Genomic DNA, 14,937 nt, shown 5'->3' with positions numbered 1-14,937 from the left:
TGGAATTGGGATTTGGCTGAAGTGTGGTGTGTGAAATCCAGAGCACTCCTCCATTCGTTTAGGAAAGAGCCTTTTGGGTGCCACCCTTATAGATGCAGAATGTAATTTCACTAGTTGGCACAAGTTAGTAAATGAAATGCCACATTGATCAGACAGTACTGTAAGCTGTTTCCCTCTGAAGGGACGTTGCAGTCTTTTCAAATAATGTCTCACAGAATGGATTTTCGGTGTGCATGGCGGGACTTCTAGAGAGGGTAGTGTTGATTCTACGTTTACCGACGCACTTGAAATACAGGACAGGTCTGACACGAGATCCCAGCCTGAATGTTCCTCTCATGCTCTTCTGATACAGAAGAGACGACTTCTTTCTTCTGCCGTTGAATCCCCTGCCCAAAATGACGGCTTAATTTGGCCGCCCTTCAGTTTGAGCCGGTGTAGAACAAAGCCCTTACTGTTGCAGATGAGGCCAGACAGAACTGATGCAGCCTATCAGACAGCTCCCTTCCTTGAGCGCGCTCAGTAGCGCTGTCACTCCCCTCTAAGGGGTGTCACTGCAGCGCCAGCAAGGAGAGACACCAGGTCCTACACCACCGCACACAGAGCAGCCAGGTCCTACACCACCGCACACAGTATACCACCGCACACAGAGCAGCCAGGTCCTACACCACCGCACACAGTACACCACCGCACACAGAGCAGCCAGGTCCTACACCACCACACACAGAGCAGCCAGGCCCTACACCACCGCACACAGAGCAGCCAGGCCCTACACCACCGCACACAGAGCAGCCAGGTCTACACCACCGCACACAGAGCAGCCAGGTCTACACCACCGCACACAGAGCAGCCAGGTCCTACACCACCGCACACAGTACACCACCGCACACAGAGCAGCCAGGCCCTACACCACCGCACACAGAGCAGCCAGGCCCTACACCACCGCACACAGAGCAGCCAGGTCTACACCACCGCACACAGAGCAGCCAGGTCCTACACCACCGCACACAGAGCAGCCAGGTCCTACACCACCGCACACAGAGCAGCCAGGTCCTACACCACCGCACACAGAGCAGCCAGGCCCTACACCACCGCACACACATCAGCTGGAGAGAGCTGGATTCAGCCTGTTCCACACGGTCTGGCACTCACACACACTGAGATCAGCCTCTGTAAAGAGTGGGATTATACCCTGTGAGAAATAGGTCTACAGGGACTGAGTTATGGGTGTCTGAGCCCTGCCGCTAACCTAGCGTCCACCGCTTAAGCACTGGAGTTTTGGGCCCAGAGATGAGCCTGGATATGTCTTATTGTTGGATTAGGGGATTTCATAATTACCGTCGCCAGCAGAATGAAATTGCATTATCAGTTTAGTGTGTTATAGCACACTGCAGAATGGGTATACCATTGATCATTCATAAGAATGCAGTAATTTAACTGTAACAGAGGAGGTCATATTAACGTTTCTAGCTCTTGCAGAGGTGTATTTTCATGTTAATGATGTTCGGCTGTCATTGTAAACAGCATTATGTGAGCTGAGGATGTAAGCAGCAGAGCTCACCGGAGCCTGAAGTGCGGCCATCTTGGGCTGTGAGTGTAATGGCGGTTTCCCGTCTCTGCAGACGTACTTCAACGACAACATCCTGACTCTGATCCGGACGCTGGTGACGGGGGGGGCTACGCCGGAGCTGGAGGCCTTGCTGGCGGAGGAGAACGCACTGCGGGGGGGGTACAGCACCCCCCAGACCCTGGCCAATCGGGACCGGTGCCGCGTGGCACAGCTGGCGCTGTACGACGGGCCCTTCGCTGACCTGGGGGTACGCCCAGCCTCAAAAGAGCCGAGCAGACTGAGTCTGTGGCTCCCCCACACTGCCCCGTCCCAGATATGTGTGGCCCCCGTCCCAAAGATGTGTGGCCCCTGTCCCAAAACACATGTGTGGCCCCTGTCCTAAAGCACATGTGTGGCCCCTGTCCCACAGACATGCATGCAGGTCAGGTACTCTCCTGCCATAGCCCTCCACCAAGCCCCCCCCCCCCCCCCACTCAAAGCTCCTCATTACGATGACGTGTGTGTGTGTGTGTGTGTGTGTGCGCGTTTCCTTTATTTGTTAACAGAATGTTTGGCTTTCTGACGCGGTGCCATTGTTTGGTGTGGTGGCATGTTTCCATGGCCACAGTCTGAAAGTGGTGTTGTGCTATTGGCTCATTCATACGTGAGTGATGGTCTGTGGAGTGGCCAGCACTTCTAAACTGTCACTTGTTTGTGTTGCAGGATGGTGGCTGCTATGGTGACCTCTTTTGTAAAGCATTGAAAACATATAACATGCTTTGCTTTGGAATTTACCGGTTAAGAGATGCACATCTCAGCGGTCCAAGCCAGTGCACCAAGAGGTGGGTCACAACCTTCAACTGTCCTCTGAATAACAGCACATAATCCCGCTATATAACAGCACATAATCCCGCTATATAACAGCATGTAATCCATCTGTACGACAGCACATAATCCCACTATATAACAGCACATAATCCCGCTATATAACAGCACATAATCTCGCTATATAACAGCACATAATCCCACTATATAACAGCATGTAATCCCGCTATATAACAGCGCATAATCCCACTATATAACAGCACATAATCCCACTATATAACAGCACATAATCCCGCTATATAACAGCACGTAATCCCGCTATATAACAGCATGTAATCCATCTGTACGACAGCACATAATCCCACTATATAACAGCATGTAATCCATCTGTACTACAGCACATAATCCCACTATATAACAGCACATACTGTTATCCAACTGAGAGCAGTTCCACGCACTTAGCGAAAGGGTTATAGGCCATATTTTAATAGGAACATGTTTGATGTTTTTTGTGCTTCTTTGAGGTATGAATGCATTCGTCACTATTTGTTTGCTTTGTGGAAGTGTGTAAACAGTGATCACATACTCAGTGATCACGTTACTGGAACAGAAATGCTGTTCAGAATTGATGCGTAGCTTTGATTGCTGCATTGCTTTGACATGCGTTATGTTTGCTCTTGTTTTCTGGCAGATACGTCATTACCAATCCGCCGTACGAGTTTGAGCTGGTCCCCACCGACCTCATCTTCTGCCTGATGCAGTTTGACCACAACGCCGGCCAATCACGGACGAGCCTGTCCCACTCCTCACACTCCTCCCACTCCTCCAGTAAAAAGAGCTCCTCCGTGCACTCCATCCCCACCGTCAACCGGCCCAGCCGGAGCAAGGCCCGCGAGTCCAGGGACAAGCAGAAGTACGCGCCCTCCCCCGCGTGTGTGTGTGTGCGCATGTGCGTGTGTGTGTGCTCCCCTCCCCCTGTGTGTGTGTGTGTGTGTGTGTGTGCTCCCCTCCCCCTGTATGTGTGTGTGTGTATGCGTGTGTGTGTGTGTGCTCCCCTCCCCCTGTGTGTGTGTGTGTGTGTGTGTATTTGTGTGCTCCCCTCCCCCTGTGTGTGTGTGTGTGTATGTGCTCCCCTCCCCCTGTGTGTGTGTGTGTGTGTGCTGCCCTCTCCCTGTGTATGTGTGTGTGTGTGTGTGTGTGGGGGGACTCTTGTGTATGTGTGTGTGGGGACTTGTGTGTGTGTGGTGGTGTGTTTGTGAATTGGGTTTATGGAGGCACTTGTAATGGGTGTGTATTGTTTCTGGGTTGTGATCATTAAGCACACATTCTTCATGCTCATTTAGACGTCACATACACATCACATACTCATCATGTACTCATCACTGCAGTCACATGACTTTCATCACCCGCACGCCTAAACAACATCATCCCAGCTGCATACATATGTGTGCAAACAGCCTGCACAACAAGGAGCTCTACTCATACATGATTGGCTGTCTTTTCTTCCTGATTACAGTTCCATTGAAGTATCTCCTTCTGATGAAAGCATAGTTTCAGCATGATTATGTTTCAGTCATATGTATTGCTTATGTAGCAATTATGATCCAGTTTACTTGGTTAAACTACATGTGTAGCCTGTAGCATTTATTTATATTTATCTGTCATCAGACTTACATTTGTAATCAGATGTTAAGTGAATATTTCTGTTACAGGATAGCATGGAAGAATCAGGGTGCCAGTGTATAGAACATAAAACACTGACGCACAATACAGCCTAGTTGTATTGTAAATCTGTATTTAAATTGTATATTTTATATATTTCATAGTTTAAATATATATTTTTATTGTTTCAATGTGTTGCCAGCTCATGTGGATCTAAGCAGGCAGTGCTATTTGGCATAGTTCTGTCTTTCAGAATTATTTGTGTTCTTTTTATCTGGCAGGGAAATCTATTATTTTAACATGCAAACGCAAGTTTATTACTGGAGATACATCTCTCAGTCTAGCTAAGCAGCTTGTCTATCTGTGGATTAAGTCTGCACACATGTTCCCCCTTGGTTTTTATTTGAACAATACTGTCAAAATAATGACTTCATATGTATCAGTTTTATTAATGCACAAGTGCATGTATATGCATCCATATGTATGTACATGTGTGCATTTATATGGCTTATTTATTGTGCTTTAGCATGCAGTTATGCTGTCATGTGTTTATAAATTTTCCTGACATGAACAAAATACACCAATCAATTATCTGTTTAGAAATAGATATGACGTTATGCAATAATTCCTGTGTACATATTGCAGGAGAAATATTCCTTATAATATCTTTTATAATTGTGTGCATTTGCCCATTTCTCATTGTATATATGACCCTGTCACATGTCCATGCTTATAATGCAACGTGTTGTGAATCTTTCAATTTACCTTTCTCAGTTTGTATTTAAGCTTTTTTTCCCTTTATTGCAAAAAAAGAAATCAAATTTTTAAAAATTAGAAATTATAGAACTGCAAATAGAAAATGCATTTCCTAAAATGAAATGAAGTTGGATTCCAGTCACCATTTTGTGTATTTGTAGGAGACATTGACTTGTCCGTGATGTCAGGCTGCAGGCTGCTCTTGCTGCCAACACTGGCTGGTTTTTACTGATCATGGTGATGGGGTGGCTGATCCTGGCACTCTGCACCCTTAAATCCAGTGCCACAGCCCCCATTTTTGACCTCCCCCCCTATTTCAGAGCTGTGGTCAGTACATTCGAGACTCAGCTGTGCAGCCAATCACAACAAAAGACACTGCGGTGTAGATGCCATGGCTTTATTTAGGGTTAATTTTTAAAAGATTTTTATTTCCATCTACTGTAATTCTGTTATTCTGTCATTTAATTTTTTTGTTTGTTTACTTAAGAGTCTAAGCTTTCAATAGGGCAGATACCTGTAAGGAAATAATAATCTTGAAATAAGTCTTCAAAATTCCGGGGCCACTGTCCTAACTGCTGTTGCCCTGGACACAAGTGCACATGAAGTGTCCCGTCGTGTTTATAAACAGAAACAGAATGTGAGTCCGGTTTGTAAACGCCTACTGAGCCTGAATATGAAGCACTTCTTGACACAGCTATGTGCCCATATTTTAAAGAAATATGTAATGGAATGGATATGATGGTATATTTGTAAAGTATGTGCATGTACCTTATGACTTAAATATAAATAACACCGCAGTGGTAATGCAGTGATCTAATCCAGTCCAGTGAGGTGTATGGTGATGTCAGTGTGTTTGAGACATGTGGTTTGTGTAAATACTGTAAAACTTACTTAGACTGCCTCTCTTTCTGAAGTGCAACAAGGACGAATAGAGTGAGCCAAGGTATGGAAGTTAAGGACTATGCATGACGTAGCGGCTGTGGTGGATTTCTATCATAACTGTCCTTGTGGAGACCTGTTATGAGAGAGGAAGCATTTCTGTTTGTTTTATCAGTCATTCCTTAGTTCCTCTTATTTCCTCTTTGCTTTCTGGAAAGGAAAGCAAAATGGCTGCCGCTGTCAATATAATTCCTCTGAGATCACCAGGACATTGCATGCAGTTGATCATGTTGATTTGCTGTTATACCTTTGTATCTGACTTAACCAATTTAAAGCTTGTTTTTTTTATTTTTGTTCATCTTCCTTTGGCAGGATTCTGTGCATTTTCAATTTGTCATTAAGCATCTTTCTTTCTTTTTTCATCTTTGTGTAGTCCACAAGTTCCAGCTGTGTGTGAGAGGAATTGTGTGACTGCTTTTATTTCTGTGGAGCAAATGCAGTTAGACATTGAAGCAATGTATGTGTGGCTCTGTGAGTTACCCTTTGTCAAATGCCTTTATTACTCTACATTAGAGCTTTATTATTCTACATTAGGGCTTTATTACACTACATTAGGGCTTTACTACTGTACATTAGAGTTTTATTACTCTACGTTAGAGCTTTATTACTCTACATTAGGGCTTTACTACTGTACATTATGGTGTTATTACTGTATATTAGGGCTTTATTACCGTACATTAGGGTGTTATTACTGTATATTACGGCTTTATTACCCTACATTAGGGTGTTATTATGGTATATTAGGGCTTTATTACCCTACATTAGGGCTTTATTAGGGCTTTATTACCCTTCATTAGGGCTTTATTACCCTACATTAGGGCTGGATGATAAACCATATTGACAATTTTAGACCTGGAGACCCAGTCCATGGCTACATAGCTATATACACACACACACACACACGTGTATGTATATATGTGTGTGCGGGTGTATATCTATGTGGGATAATGACTATTATAGTTAATTTATTAAATGTGTGGTTCACTTGTCCTCTGTAAAGCAAAGCGCTTGTGAGATCAACACTAATCTGTCCCCTTCCGAAAAGGATAAACACGCACGTATAAATACAGCATACCTGCTGATAATCTGATACTGTTAGATTATGACTCCAAGGATAAACACACACGTATAAATACAGCATACCTGCTGATAATCTGGTACTGTTAGATTATGACTCCAAGGATAAACACACACATATAAATACAGCATACCTGCTGATAATCTGGTACTGTTAGATTATGACTCCAAGGATAAACACACACGTATAAATACAGCATACCTGCTGATAATCTGGTACTGTTAGATTATGACTCCAAGGATAAACACACACGTATAAATACAGCATACCTGCTGATAATCTGGTACTGTTAGATTATGACTCCAAGGATAAACACACACGTATAAATACAGTATACCCGCTGATACCCGCTGTTAGATTATGACTCCGTATTGAAGGCGAGCACTAGTGTCTGAATCCTGGTTCAGAAACCTGTCCATGTCAGATCTGCTGTGACCCCTGACCTTATGTGGCGGTGACCTCTGACCTTATGTGGTGGTGACTCTTGACCTTACGTAAGGGCAGTAAACCCCTGAGAATAGCCCAGGACTGGATCATAGGCACGACCGCCGTTACATCAGCCTGCACTGGGACAGCAAGCCCCATGGCTGCAAGGCATTCGCAAAAATGTCTGACTTTAATCAGACAGACTGGCCTTGGAATGAAATGTTTGAATCCTTCATGGCTGTCCTCAACCGCTCATTATTCCCAGCATGCAGCGTTCTTCAGGACGCAGGTATGCTTGTGCAGCACTGCGTTCCACCAGAGGAGAGCGCTTACAAAATAAGGGCAGTATAAATATTACAGTTCCCTTAAAGTCAATAAACACTATGCCAGAAATTAAGAGATGTAATAAAATGTTGAAAATTGAAACATCAAAACAAGACCGGAATGTAAAACTACTTTGCAGAAAGGCTTGACCTCTGAGCTTAAGACTTACCAGGCATCCAAATGGGGTATGAAATATACTTTGAAACTGAAAATATAATTTGCGATTACTCCTTATGGATTTGCTTATTATTACTGTGGTAAAAAGATGAGCATTCAGCAGAAACAAGTCTGTCAATAAAAGAATAATACGATTCTGGAAAAGTAAACAGTGTTTCATACAAAGAACAAAATCAAACATTTTGCCGAAGAGGCCAAACATTAGGTCTCTGGCAAAGATATAAATTGTTTAGAATGCCAATATAGATAAAATAGCTCATTTAGTACAGTGTGGCTTTAAAAATCCTTGGATCTTTAAACTGCATGTGTTTTTTCTTCTCTACAGGGAAACGACACTATAAAAGTATCAGCGTTTTACAGGAAAACACTAAACAGGGTATACCTATTTAGCTTCACCTTTTCTGTAGTAACTCCCTTAGATTCATTAGATGTACATTGACTTTTAAAATAATAGTAGAACAAAACTAGAGTTGTTTTCACTGTTCCAGGAGAAATTCCAATATATTCATTAGTTTGTGTGTGACGCACTGTAGCATAGAGCACTGTATTATAAATAATACAGTGTTTGTTAATCCCATTTAAGTTCTCAATAGTCATCTAGTTATAGGAAATGAACATAGAGTAGAGTAGATGGCATAGAAACATAAATCAGGTGCCATATTTAAAGTCTGAAACTGATGAATCTGTTTTCCCTCCCTCTTTCTTGTTTCTGACCGTTGGACAGAAAAGAAATGGTTTACAGATGAACCGGAAAATGCCTACCCAAGGAACATTCAGATCAAGCCCATGAGCACTCACATGGCCAATCAAATCAACCAATACAAGTCCACAAGCAGCCTGATTCCACCAATCAGAGAAGTTGAAGATGAATGCTGATCAGCTGACCCCTGGGGTCGTGTGGGAAAAGCATGGACATTCTCCTGAAAGAAAGGAAGTGCAGATGATCACGATGCTGTCTGGTTCTTTTCTCCTCACGCGTACCGCTCCTTAAGGTTTTACACGATAGACGGGACCCTCTTATGTGTATACTATATGTTACTTCCATGCTCTTTGAAAATATTTTATTTATAAATGTATACAGGATACATGTATATAATGACAATCATTTACGGATTGTACAGCCTTTAGCACTTTTTGAAATGATTTTAAGAGATATCTCCTGTAATTATTTGCAATAGTACGCTGTGTCTGTGACCGGACTCCTTATTTTCCCTTTTGGGGAGGATGAGGGCCATTATAGTGGGTGTAAAAAGGACATTTCCCAAAGAATCACACCACAGACTTCATATCAGCCAGACATTCATGTATTTTGTTATGCATATCAAACATTTGCTTCTTTTAATGATTTGCACTAAATGAAACTATTTTTTGAAAGGAACAAGTAGTAGTTTATCAAATATAAGCAGTTTATCAAAATGTAAAAATCATGGAAAGAGTCAACCTTTTTTTATATTTTTCACTTGATTGGAGGAAATATCTGTGGCTTTATACAGAAGGTACTGAACCAGAGGTTTGCAAGAACAGGAGTTAGCAGATGCTGCAGTGAACTATAGAATAATATGAATGATTGCATTCCAGTTGTGTGACACTACCACAGTCCTAGATGCTGCAGAAATACACTGATACCCACTCCTTGGGTTTGCCTGGGTTTGCACCTGCTGATTTAGCCAACAATATCCTGACCATGTGCTATCGCATATAATCTCTACAGTGTATCCCTGAATTTGTCCCCTGTGGACCATTTAATATGGGTCTTCCCCTGACTCTGCACATACGCGCGTGCTACAGGTCCACACATATTTCTCAGTTCTATATCTGTACCAGATTTCTGAGCAATTTCTCAGAATGCAGAACCTGGCAGTGACACTGTGCTAATCCGTATGAGTTTTCACCCTCCGGACTCTGCGCTATGATTGAGCTGCTCAAATGTGAATTAGGACGCGTTGACGTGTTTTTGGCGACAGCACTGAAGATGAGATCTGCGTGATGTAACATGGGAAGTGATGTGAACTGCAGAATGCCATGTTGGAGCACATTATTAAAATGTCTGCAGATTTCCTCGGTCCAGATTTGAGAATGCCACGTATTGCGTACAGCAGGCATTTAACGGGTCCTCCTTTGGCTGTGGCCACTGCCTGGCACAGAGTTGGCATGGAGGCGGTTAGAAGTGCTTGGATGTTCTCCATGACCAATCTCCACACCACATCATTCAAACAAATTTACCCGACATTTGAACTACAGAAGCTCAATCATAGTTGCACTTGCACTGTTGGGGGTGGGAGGGGAATACGGATGGCACTAGAGAATGCAATCTTTCAGTTATTCTGGTAGAGACATAAATCACAGGCATTCCGATTTCCCCGGTCCCCATGTGCGTTCATCATGAAACCACACCCATCCTCTTACAGGTTTGACGTTGTGATTTGTTGGCAGAACCATTCAGATGCTATTCTTAAATTCAGAATTATTTGCTAAGATTTTCAGGTTAATTTAAATTTAAGCCTCACAGTAATTCCATTTCATGTTAATTTTTATACATCTTTGGCACTTCACATTGACACAGAATTAAACTACATCACATCCATGCTGAAAATACGAACTTCATTACTTGACAAACCAAACATCTTAATGTTGATGACATTTTTATTCTGCTTTCTGTGAGTTATGTAAAATCATGATCATCCTTATTTTTTATTTTTTTTAAAAGCAATGTTTTACAGTTTTTCCACAAACCCTTCTAAGCAACTACAAGTACTTCACAAATAAGAACGCTGATTTGGTTTCCTTTGAGTGTTAAAAACCTGGGTGGTGTCTCTGCCGCAGTGTTAATCGAGTCTCCCATTTGCATCTCGCATTCTGAAGGGAAGAAAAATGTGAATGACACAAAAATTAAGTTACCAATCCAACTGTGCGTAATCTGAAGTTTAGAAGAGTGTATCTAACTAACAGTGACTTGATGTGCATGAAGCCAGCTCATTTATTAAGGCCTGCAGCCAGCTCTGTTGTGAAATGGGTGGAACTTAATTATTTTCATTATTACTATTTGACCTAAATTAGGTCTCATTAACGGAGAAGAACAGTCAGATATTTTCATTTGTCTTGACAAATAAAATTCTCTCTGACTTGTGTTGGGAAAAAAAATAAATACCACAAGATAACCATCAGAGCATCCCTGCCTACGGGCAGTGGAGGCAGTAGCCGTAAGAAATGGAAAAATAATTTTTTAATCACTGGGGGGAAGAGAACCCGCCCTGTAAATTCTGCCGTTCCCAGAGAACATTTTAAGCAAAACTGTTCCAGCTTCTGTCTGTCTGTCCCCTGGCTGTGGTGCGGTATGATGTTGAGCTTATCGTGTCCACATAAGCCTTGTTCTGGAGTGAAGTTTTGAATTGTGACTGCATTGTTGTTACACTTTGTAGCAAGTAGACTAAAGAAAAATGTGAGTATAATGTACATATAATTGGATTGTTGATAAAATTCCTATTAGCCAGAAAAGATGATAATGGTATATATTCATTTCACTTCAGAAAAGAGAAAGATGATTTTTTCATATAGAAATATTCACTCTGCTTCCTATTACTTCAAATCCTGTCCTGTAACAAAATTCAAGATTTTTGTTGAAATGAAAAAAACCTGTTCAAGTAAGTAAAGTTTATTGATGTCAAGTGTCATTTGATGTCATAAAATAGCTTATTACTGAGACAAATATTTAGGGGAGCACCTATTTAAGCTAAGGTATAGAGAATTAAAGATCTCCTTTAGTATGTTTTTCTTGTGAAATTTATATTTAAGGGGTTACATTCCATATTGTCAGCTGTTTTACTTTGATTAGCAATACTCTCGGTTCGTTTGCTGCTACAACACTCTTTACATTTTGAAAGTTCTGCAATATCAGTCAGTTAAAAACCATGCGAACATGCAGTAATAAAGAGTGCCTAGACACTATCTAGCAGCACATATCAGTTAGATTTTTTTATTTTATTCATTTGTTTCATTTCTGAGGCCAATAGCATTTCTGTGATGGTAAACAGTGCGAGACTGAGCTTATTACCCCACCCCCCCCCCCCCCAGCTCTGGGCAGAGGTGTGTGGCAGCGTGCTGTGGTACTGGCGTAGAGAACATCCAAGCCTCAGACGCCTCTACGCCAGTGCACCAGTGTCAGGCAGTGTGTGCCAGTGCACCAGTGTCAGGCAGTGTGTGCCAGTGTGCCAGTGTCAGGCAGTGTGTGCCAGTGTGCCAGTGTCAGGCAGTGTGTGCCAGCCAAAGGAGGATCCCATAAGACCTGCTGTTGCGAAAAGTGGCATGGAGAGAGGTTAGGGGCACGCGTGCAAATACACCTTTCCATACCCGTCTTCAAAACCAAACAAGGTGTGTGTTACACTGTATGTACATATATAAATATTAATCTTATATATGTATATACATATATATATATATAATAGCTGTTTCTCATTAATGTGAGACATTTCACAGCTGGAGCACAGCGATGAGAGCAGGACAGTGCGGTGTGAGCTCACAGCTGGAGCACAGCGATGAGAGCAGGACAGTGCGGTGTGAGCTTACAGCTGGAGCACAGCGATGAGAGCAGGACAGTGCGGTGTGAGCTTACAGCTGGAGCACAGCGATGAGAGCAGGACAGTGCGGTGTGAGCTCACAGCGATGAGAGCAGGACAGTGCGGTGTGAGCTTACAGCTGGAGCACAGCGATGAGAGCAGGACAGTGCGGTGTGAGCTTACAGCTGGAGCACAGCGATGAGAGCAGGACAGTGCGGTGTGAGCTTACAGCTGGAGCACAGCGATGAGAGCAGGACAGTGCGGTGTGAGCTCACAGCGATGAGAGCAGGACAGTGCGGTGTGAGCTCACAGCTGGAGCACAGCGATGAGAGCAGGAGAGTGCGGTGTGAGCTCACAGCTGGAGCACAGCGATGAGAGCAGGAGAGTGCGGTGTGAGCTCACAGCTGGAGCACAGCGATGAGAGCAGGACAGTGCGGTGTGAGCTCAGCGATGAGAGCAGGACAGTGCGGTGTGAGCTCACAGCGATGAGAGCAGGACAGTGCGGTGTGAGCTCACAGCTGGCCATCAGGCTCCTCTTTAGCAGGTGGTTTAACGCGCACCTGTCTGGTGTGTGCGGTCAGGTTCCCATCAACCGTGTGAGGTCACCTGGCCCGTGGCATTGTGCTGCACCTCGCAGATTTATTTTCTTGCTGTAAGGGATGTGACATCTTTATTGATAATTTCTGGAAATTATAATAGACAGGTGTAAAACATAATTTTGGATAAGGGGTGGGGGGGATGTAAGTCTTAAGTAAGTGTAAAGAATTACATTTGGCTGTTTTTTATGGTAAAACTAGCATTCTTTTGGGTAGTGTAATGGCTGCCTTTCATCCAGGATACATTCAGGACATTCATACAAAGTGTGTGTGACTCTGTGACATACGCTCATTTAACAGGAAAGAAAGGTGGTATAGAAATGGAATCCATGGATTTGCTTCAGCTAAAGGAATTGTGGAGAAACTGATGGTGCTGAGTTGATCTACCTGACTCTGTCATAAATAATATCTGCTGATAAATATGCTGTCTTGTAAAAAAAAGAAAAAAGAAGTTTGTACATAAATTGTACATGGTTTCATTTTGTATTTTCTCAAATTAAAATGGATGTATTTGTGGTCTATAATGTGCCTTGTCCTCTGTAACATGCCTGTAGATACTGTTGAAGACCGGGACTCATCCAGTCATTAGAATGAGAACAGCGCCTTAGTTGTATGACCCACACAGCAGCCCTATCTTACCAGTACCTGTCTTGCACCGGCAGCAAAGGTAGAGCCTGTGTACTAGAAACGTTTTGGAACTGTATGACAATGCCTGGTGGGTGCTCTAAATTATGTGTAATGTCACAAAAAGGCTTTGTTTTTTCATCTTAAAAGTTTGTAAGTGTCCTTTACAGTTTGTAGCAGCATCTGATGGTGAGTCGCATATTTGATTTTAGTTTGTGCGATTAGGCAATGGATGCACCACCTGTATCCCTGATACAGCTGAACGGGAGTGGATTTATGCCACTCTGGTAAACGCACATAACCTCGCACATCGCACAGTCTGATGCCTCTGTGCGATTGCTGAAACATCACAGGTGTATAAAGAGCGGGCATTAGCGCTAAATCCGCTAGCTGGGCTGTGCAGGTGTGGAGAACCGTCACTGGTAAACGTGATGAGAGGCCTTCCCACTGAACCCCTATCTGCCAAGGCCACACTATGACTAATTATGCAATTTTTAAATTGGCCCTGTTAGATTAGCTATGTCCACACCACTGTCCTGCGTGCTGACTTTGCACAAAAGGATTATTGGCACCTGGACCAGCGGATGCCATTTTTAATTTAATTATGTCTGAGTTGGAATCTTGACCTGAAACATCTGGATTAAAAAAGAAAGAAAAAAAAAAAAAAAAACATCTAATTTTCTGGCTCTGAGGGTACCTGCAGTCAGGTGGTCTCAGCTGAAATTCCATCGCGGGATGTCTCGCTCACCTTTTGCGATGACATCATTCCTCTCTTGTGCTTTCTGAGCAACCCTCAAACTGTGAACCCTGCTTACCCAGCCTGCAGTGCTGCTGCAAAACACATGCCCTTTTATCGCCGTGGAAACGCACCTGCTATCTGGGGCTGCTCTTTGTTCTTTATTACGTCCTCAGCTGGCTGTGTCTGCAAGATTAACACAAAGGAGTAACAACCTGAAGCTACAGCAGGATCAATACGAGGCCTGTCTGAGGTAGGCAATCAATCCACAGATCACTGCACCTTCATCATCACGGACACATTAGGCCAGTCCTGTAGCCTGTTATTTCTCATTATCTGAGCTTGTGGTGTCAGTCAGAGCAAACCTACTTGGAAGTCTAGCCTTGGGGTCTAAATGGAGAAACATTCTCTTATTTATTTCTACATGTGTCCTAGAAACTCATCTGAAAGAGAGAATGTAATTGTGACCGAATTTAATCATGGTCAGTTTTTTAACAGTATCCTCTAATTGATTGGCGGTGCTTGTTATAAACTTGTCCATGAATCAACACATTTTTCTGCATAAATGGAGTTGATGGATAAGTGTAGTTTTACGTTCTGCTCAGTATGATTGTTCCTTGTCCAGATAATTTGTAATTGATGAGTATGAAAGAACAGATTTGTTAAATTCTGGAGTCGAGTGTACTGTGAGTTTT

The 14,937-nt window shown here is 43.1% G+C and overlaps 1 protein-coding gene across 32 annotated transcripts in view; it reads left to right on the top strand.

Annotated features, from left to right (window-relative positions):
• kcnma1a (potassium large conductance calcium-activated channel, subfamily M, alpha member 1a) overlaps nt 1-13,406 on the top strand; it is a 168,189-nt gene extending 154,783 nt beyond the window's left edge. For 12 of the 32 annotated variants that reach the window (XM_035400107.1, XM_035400104.1, XM_035400103.1 and 9 more), the window contains 6 exons: nt 1,620-1,814; nt 2,270-2,388; nt 3,063-3,284; nt 5,704-5,732; nt 8,059-8,109; nt 8,458-13,406. In XM_035400107.1, coding sequence (XP_035255998.1) covers nt 1,620-1,814; nt 2,270-2,388; nt 3,063-3,284; nt 5,704-5,732; nt 8,059-8,109; nt 8,458-8,609 — 768 coding nt within the window. In that variant the 3' untranslated portion in view covers nt 8,610-13,406. Of the gene's footprint in view, nt 1-1,619; nt 1,815-2,269; nt 2,389-3,062; nt 3,285-5,703; nt 5,733-8,058; nt 8,110-8,457 lie in introns of those variants that run through there. The other 20 variants (XM_035400109.1, XM_035400129.1, XM_035400118.1 and 17 more) reach the window with 4 other exon arrangements.
• The last annotated feature ends 1,531 nt before the right edge of the window (nt 13,407-14,937 follow it).

The sequence above is a fragment of the Anguilla anguilla genome, chromosome 18 (genome assembly GCF_013347855.1).
Source record: "Anguilla anguilla isolate fAngAng1 chromosome 18, fAngAng1.pri, whole genome shotgun sequence".
NCBI classification, from domain to species: Eukaryota; Metazoa; Chordata; class Actinopteri; order Anguilliformes; family Anguillidae; genus Anguilla; species Anguilla anguilla.
The sequence above is the reverse complement of the archived record's forward strand: the minus strand, read 5'-3'. Positions and strand labels throughout refer to the sequence as shown.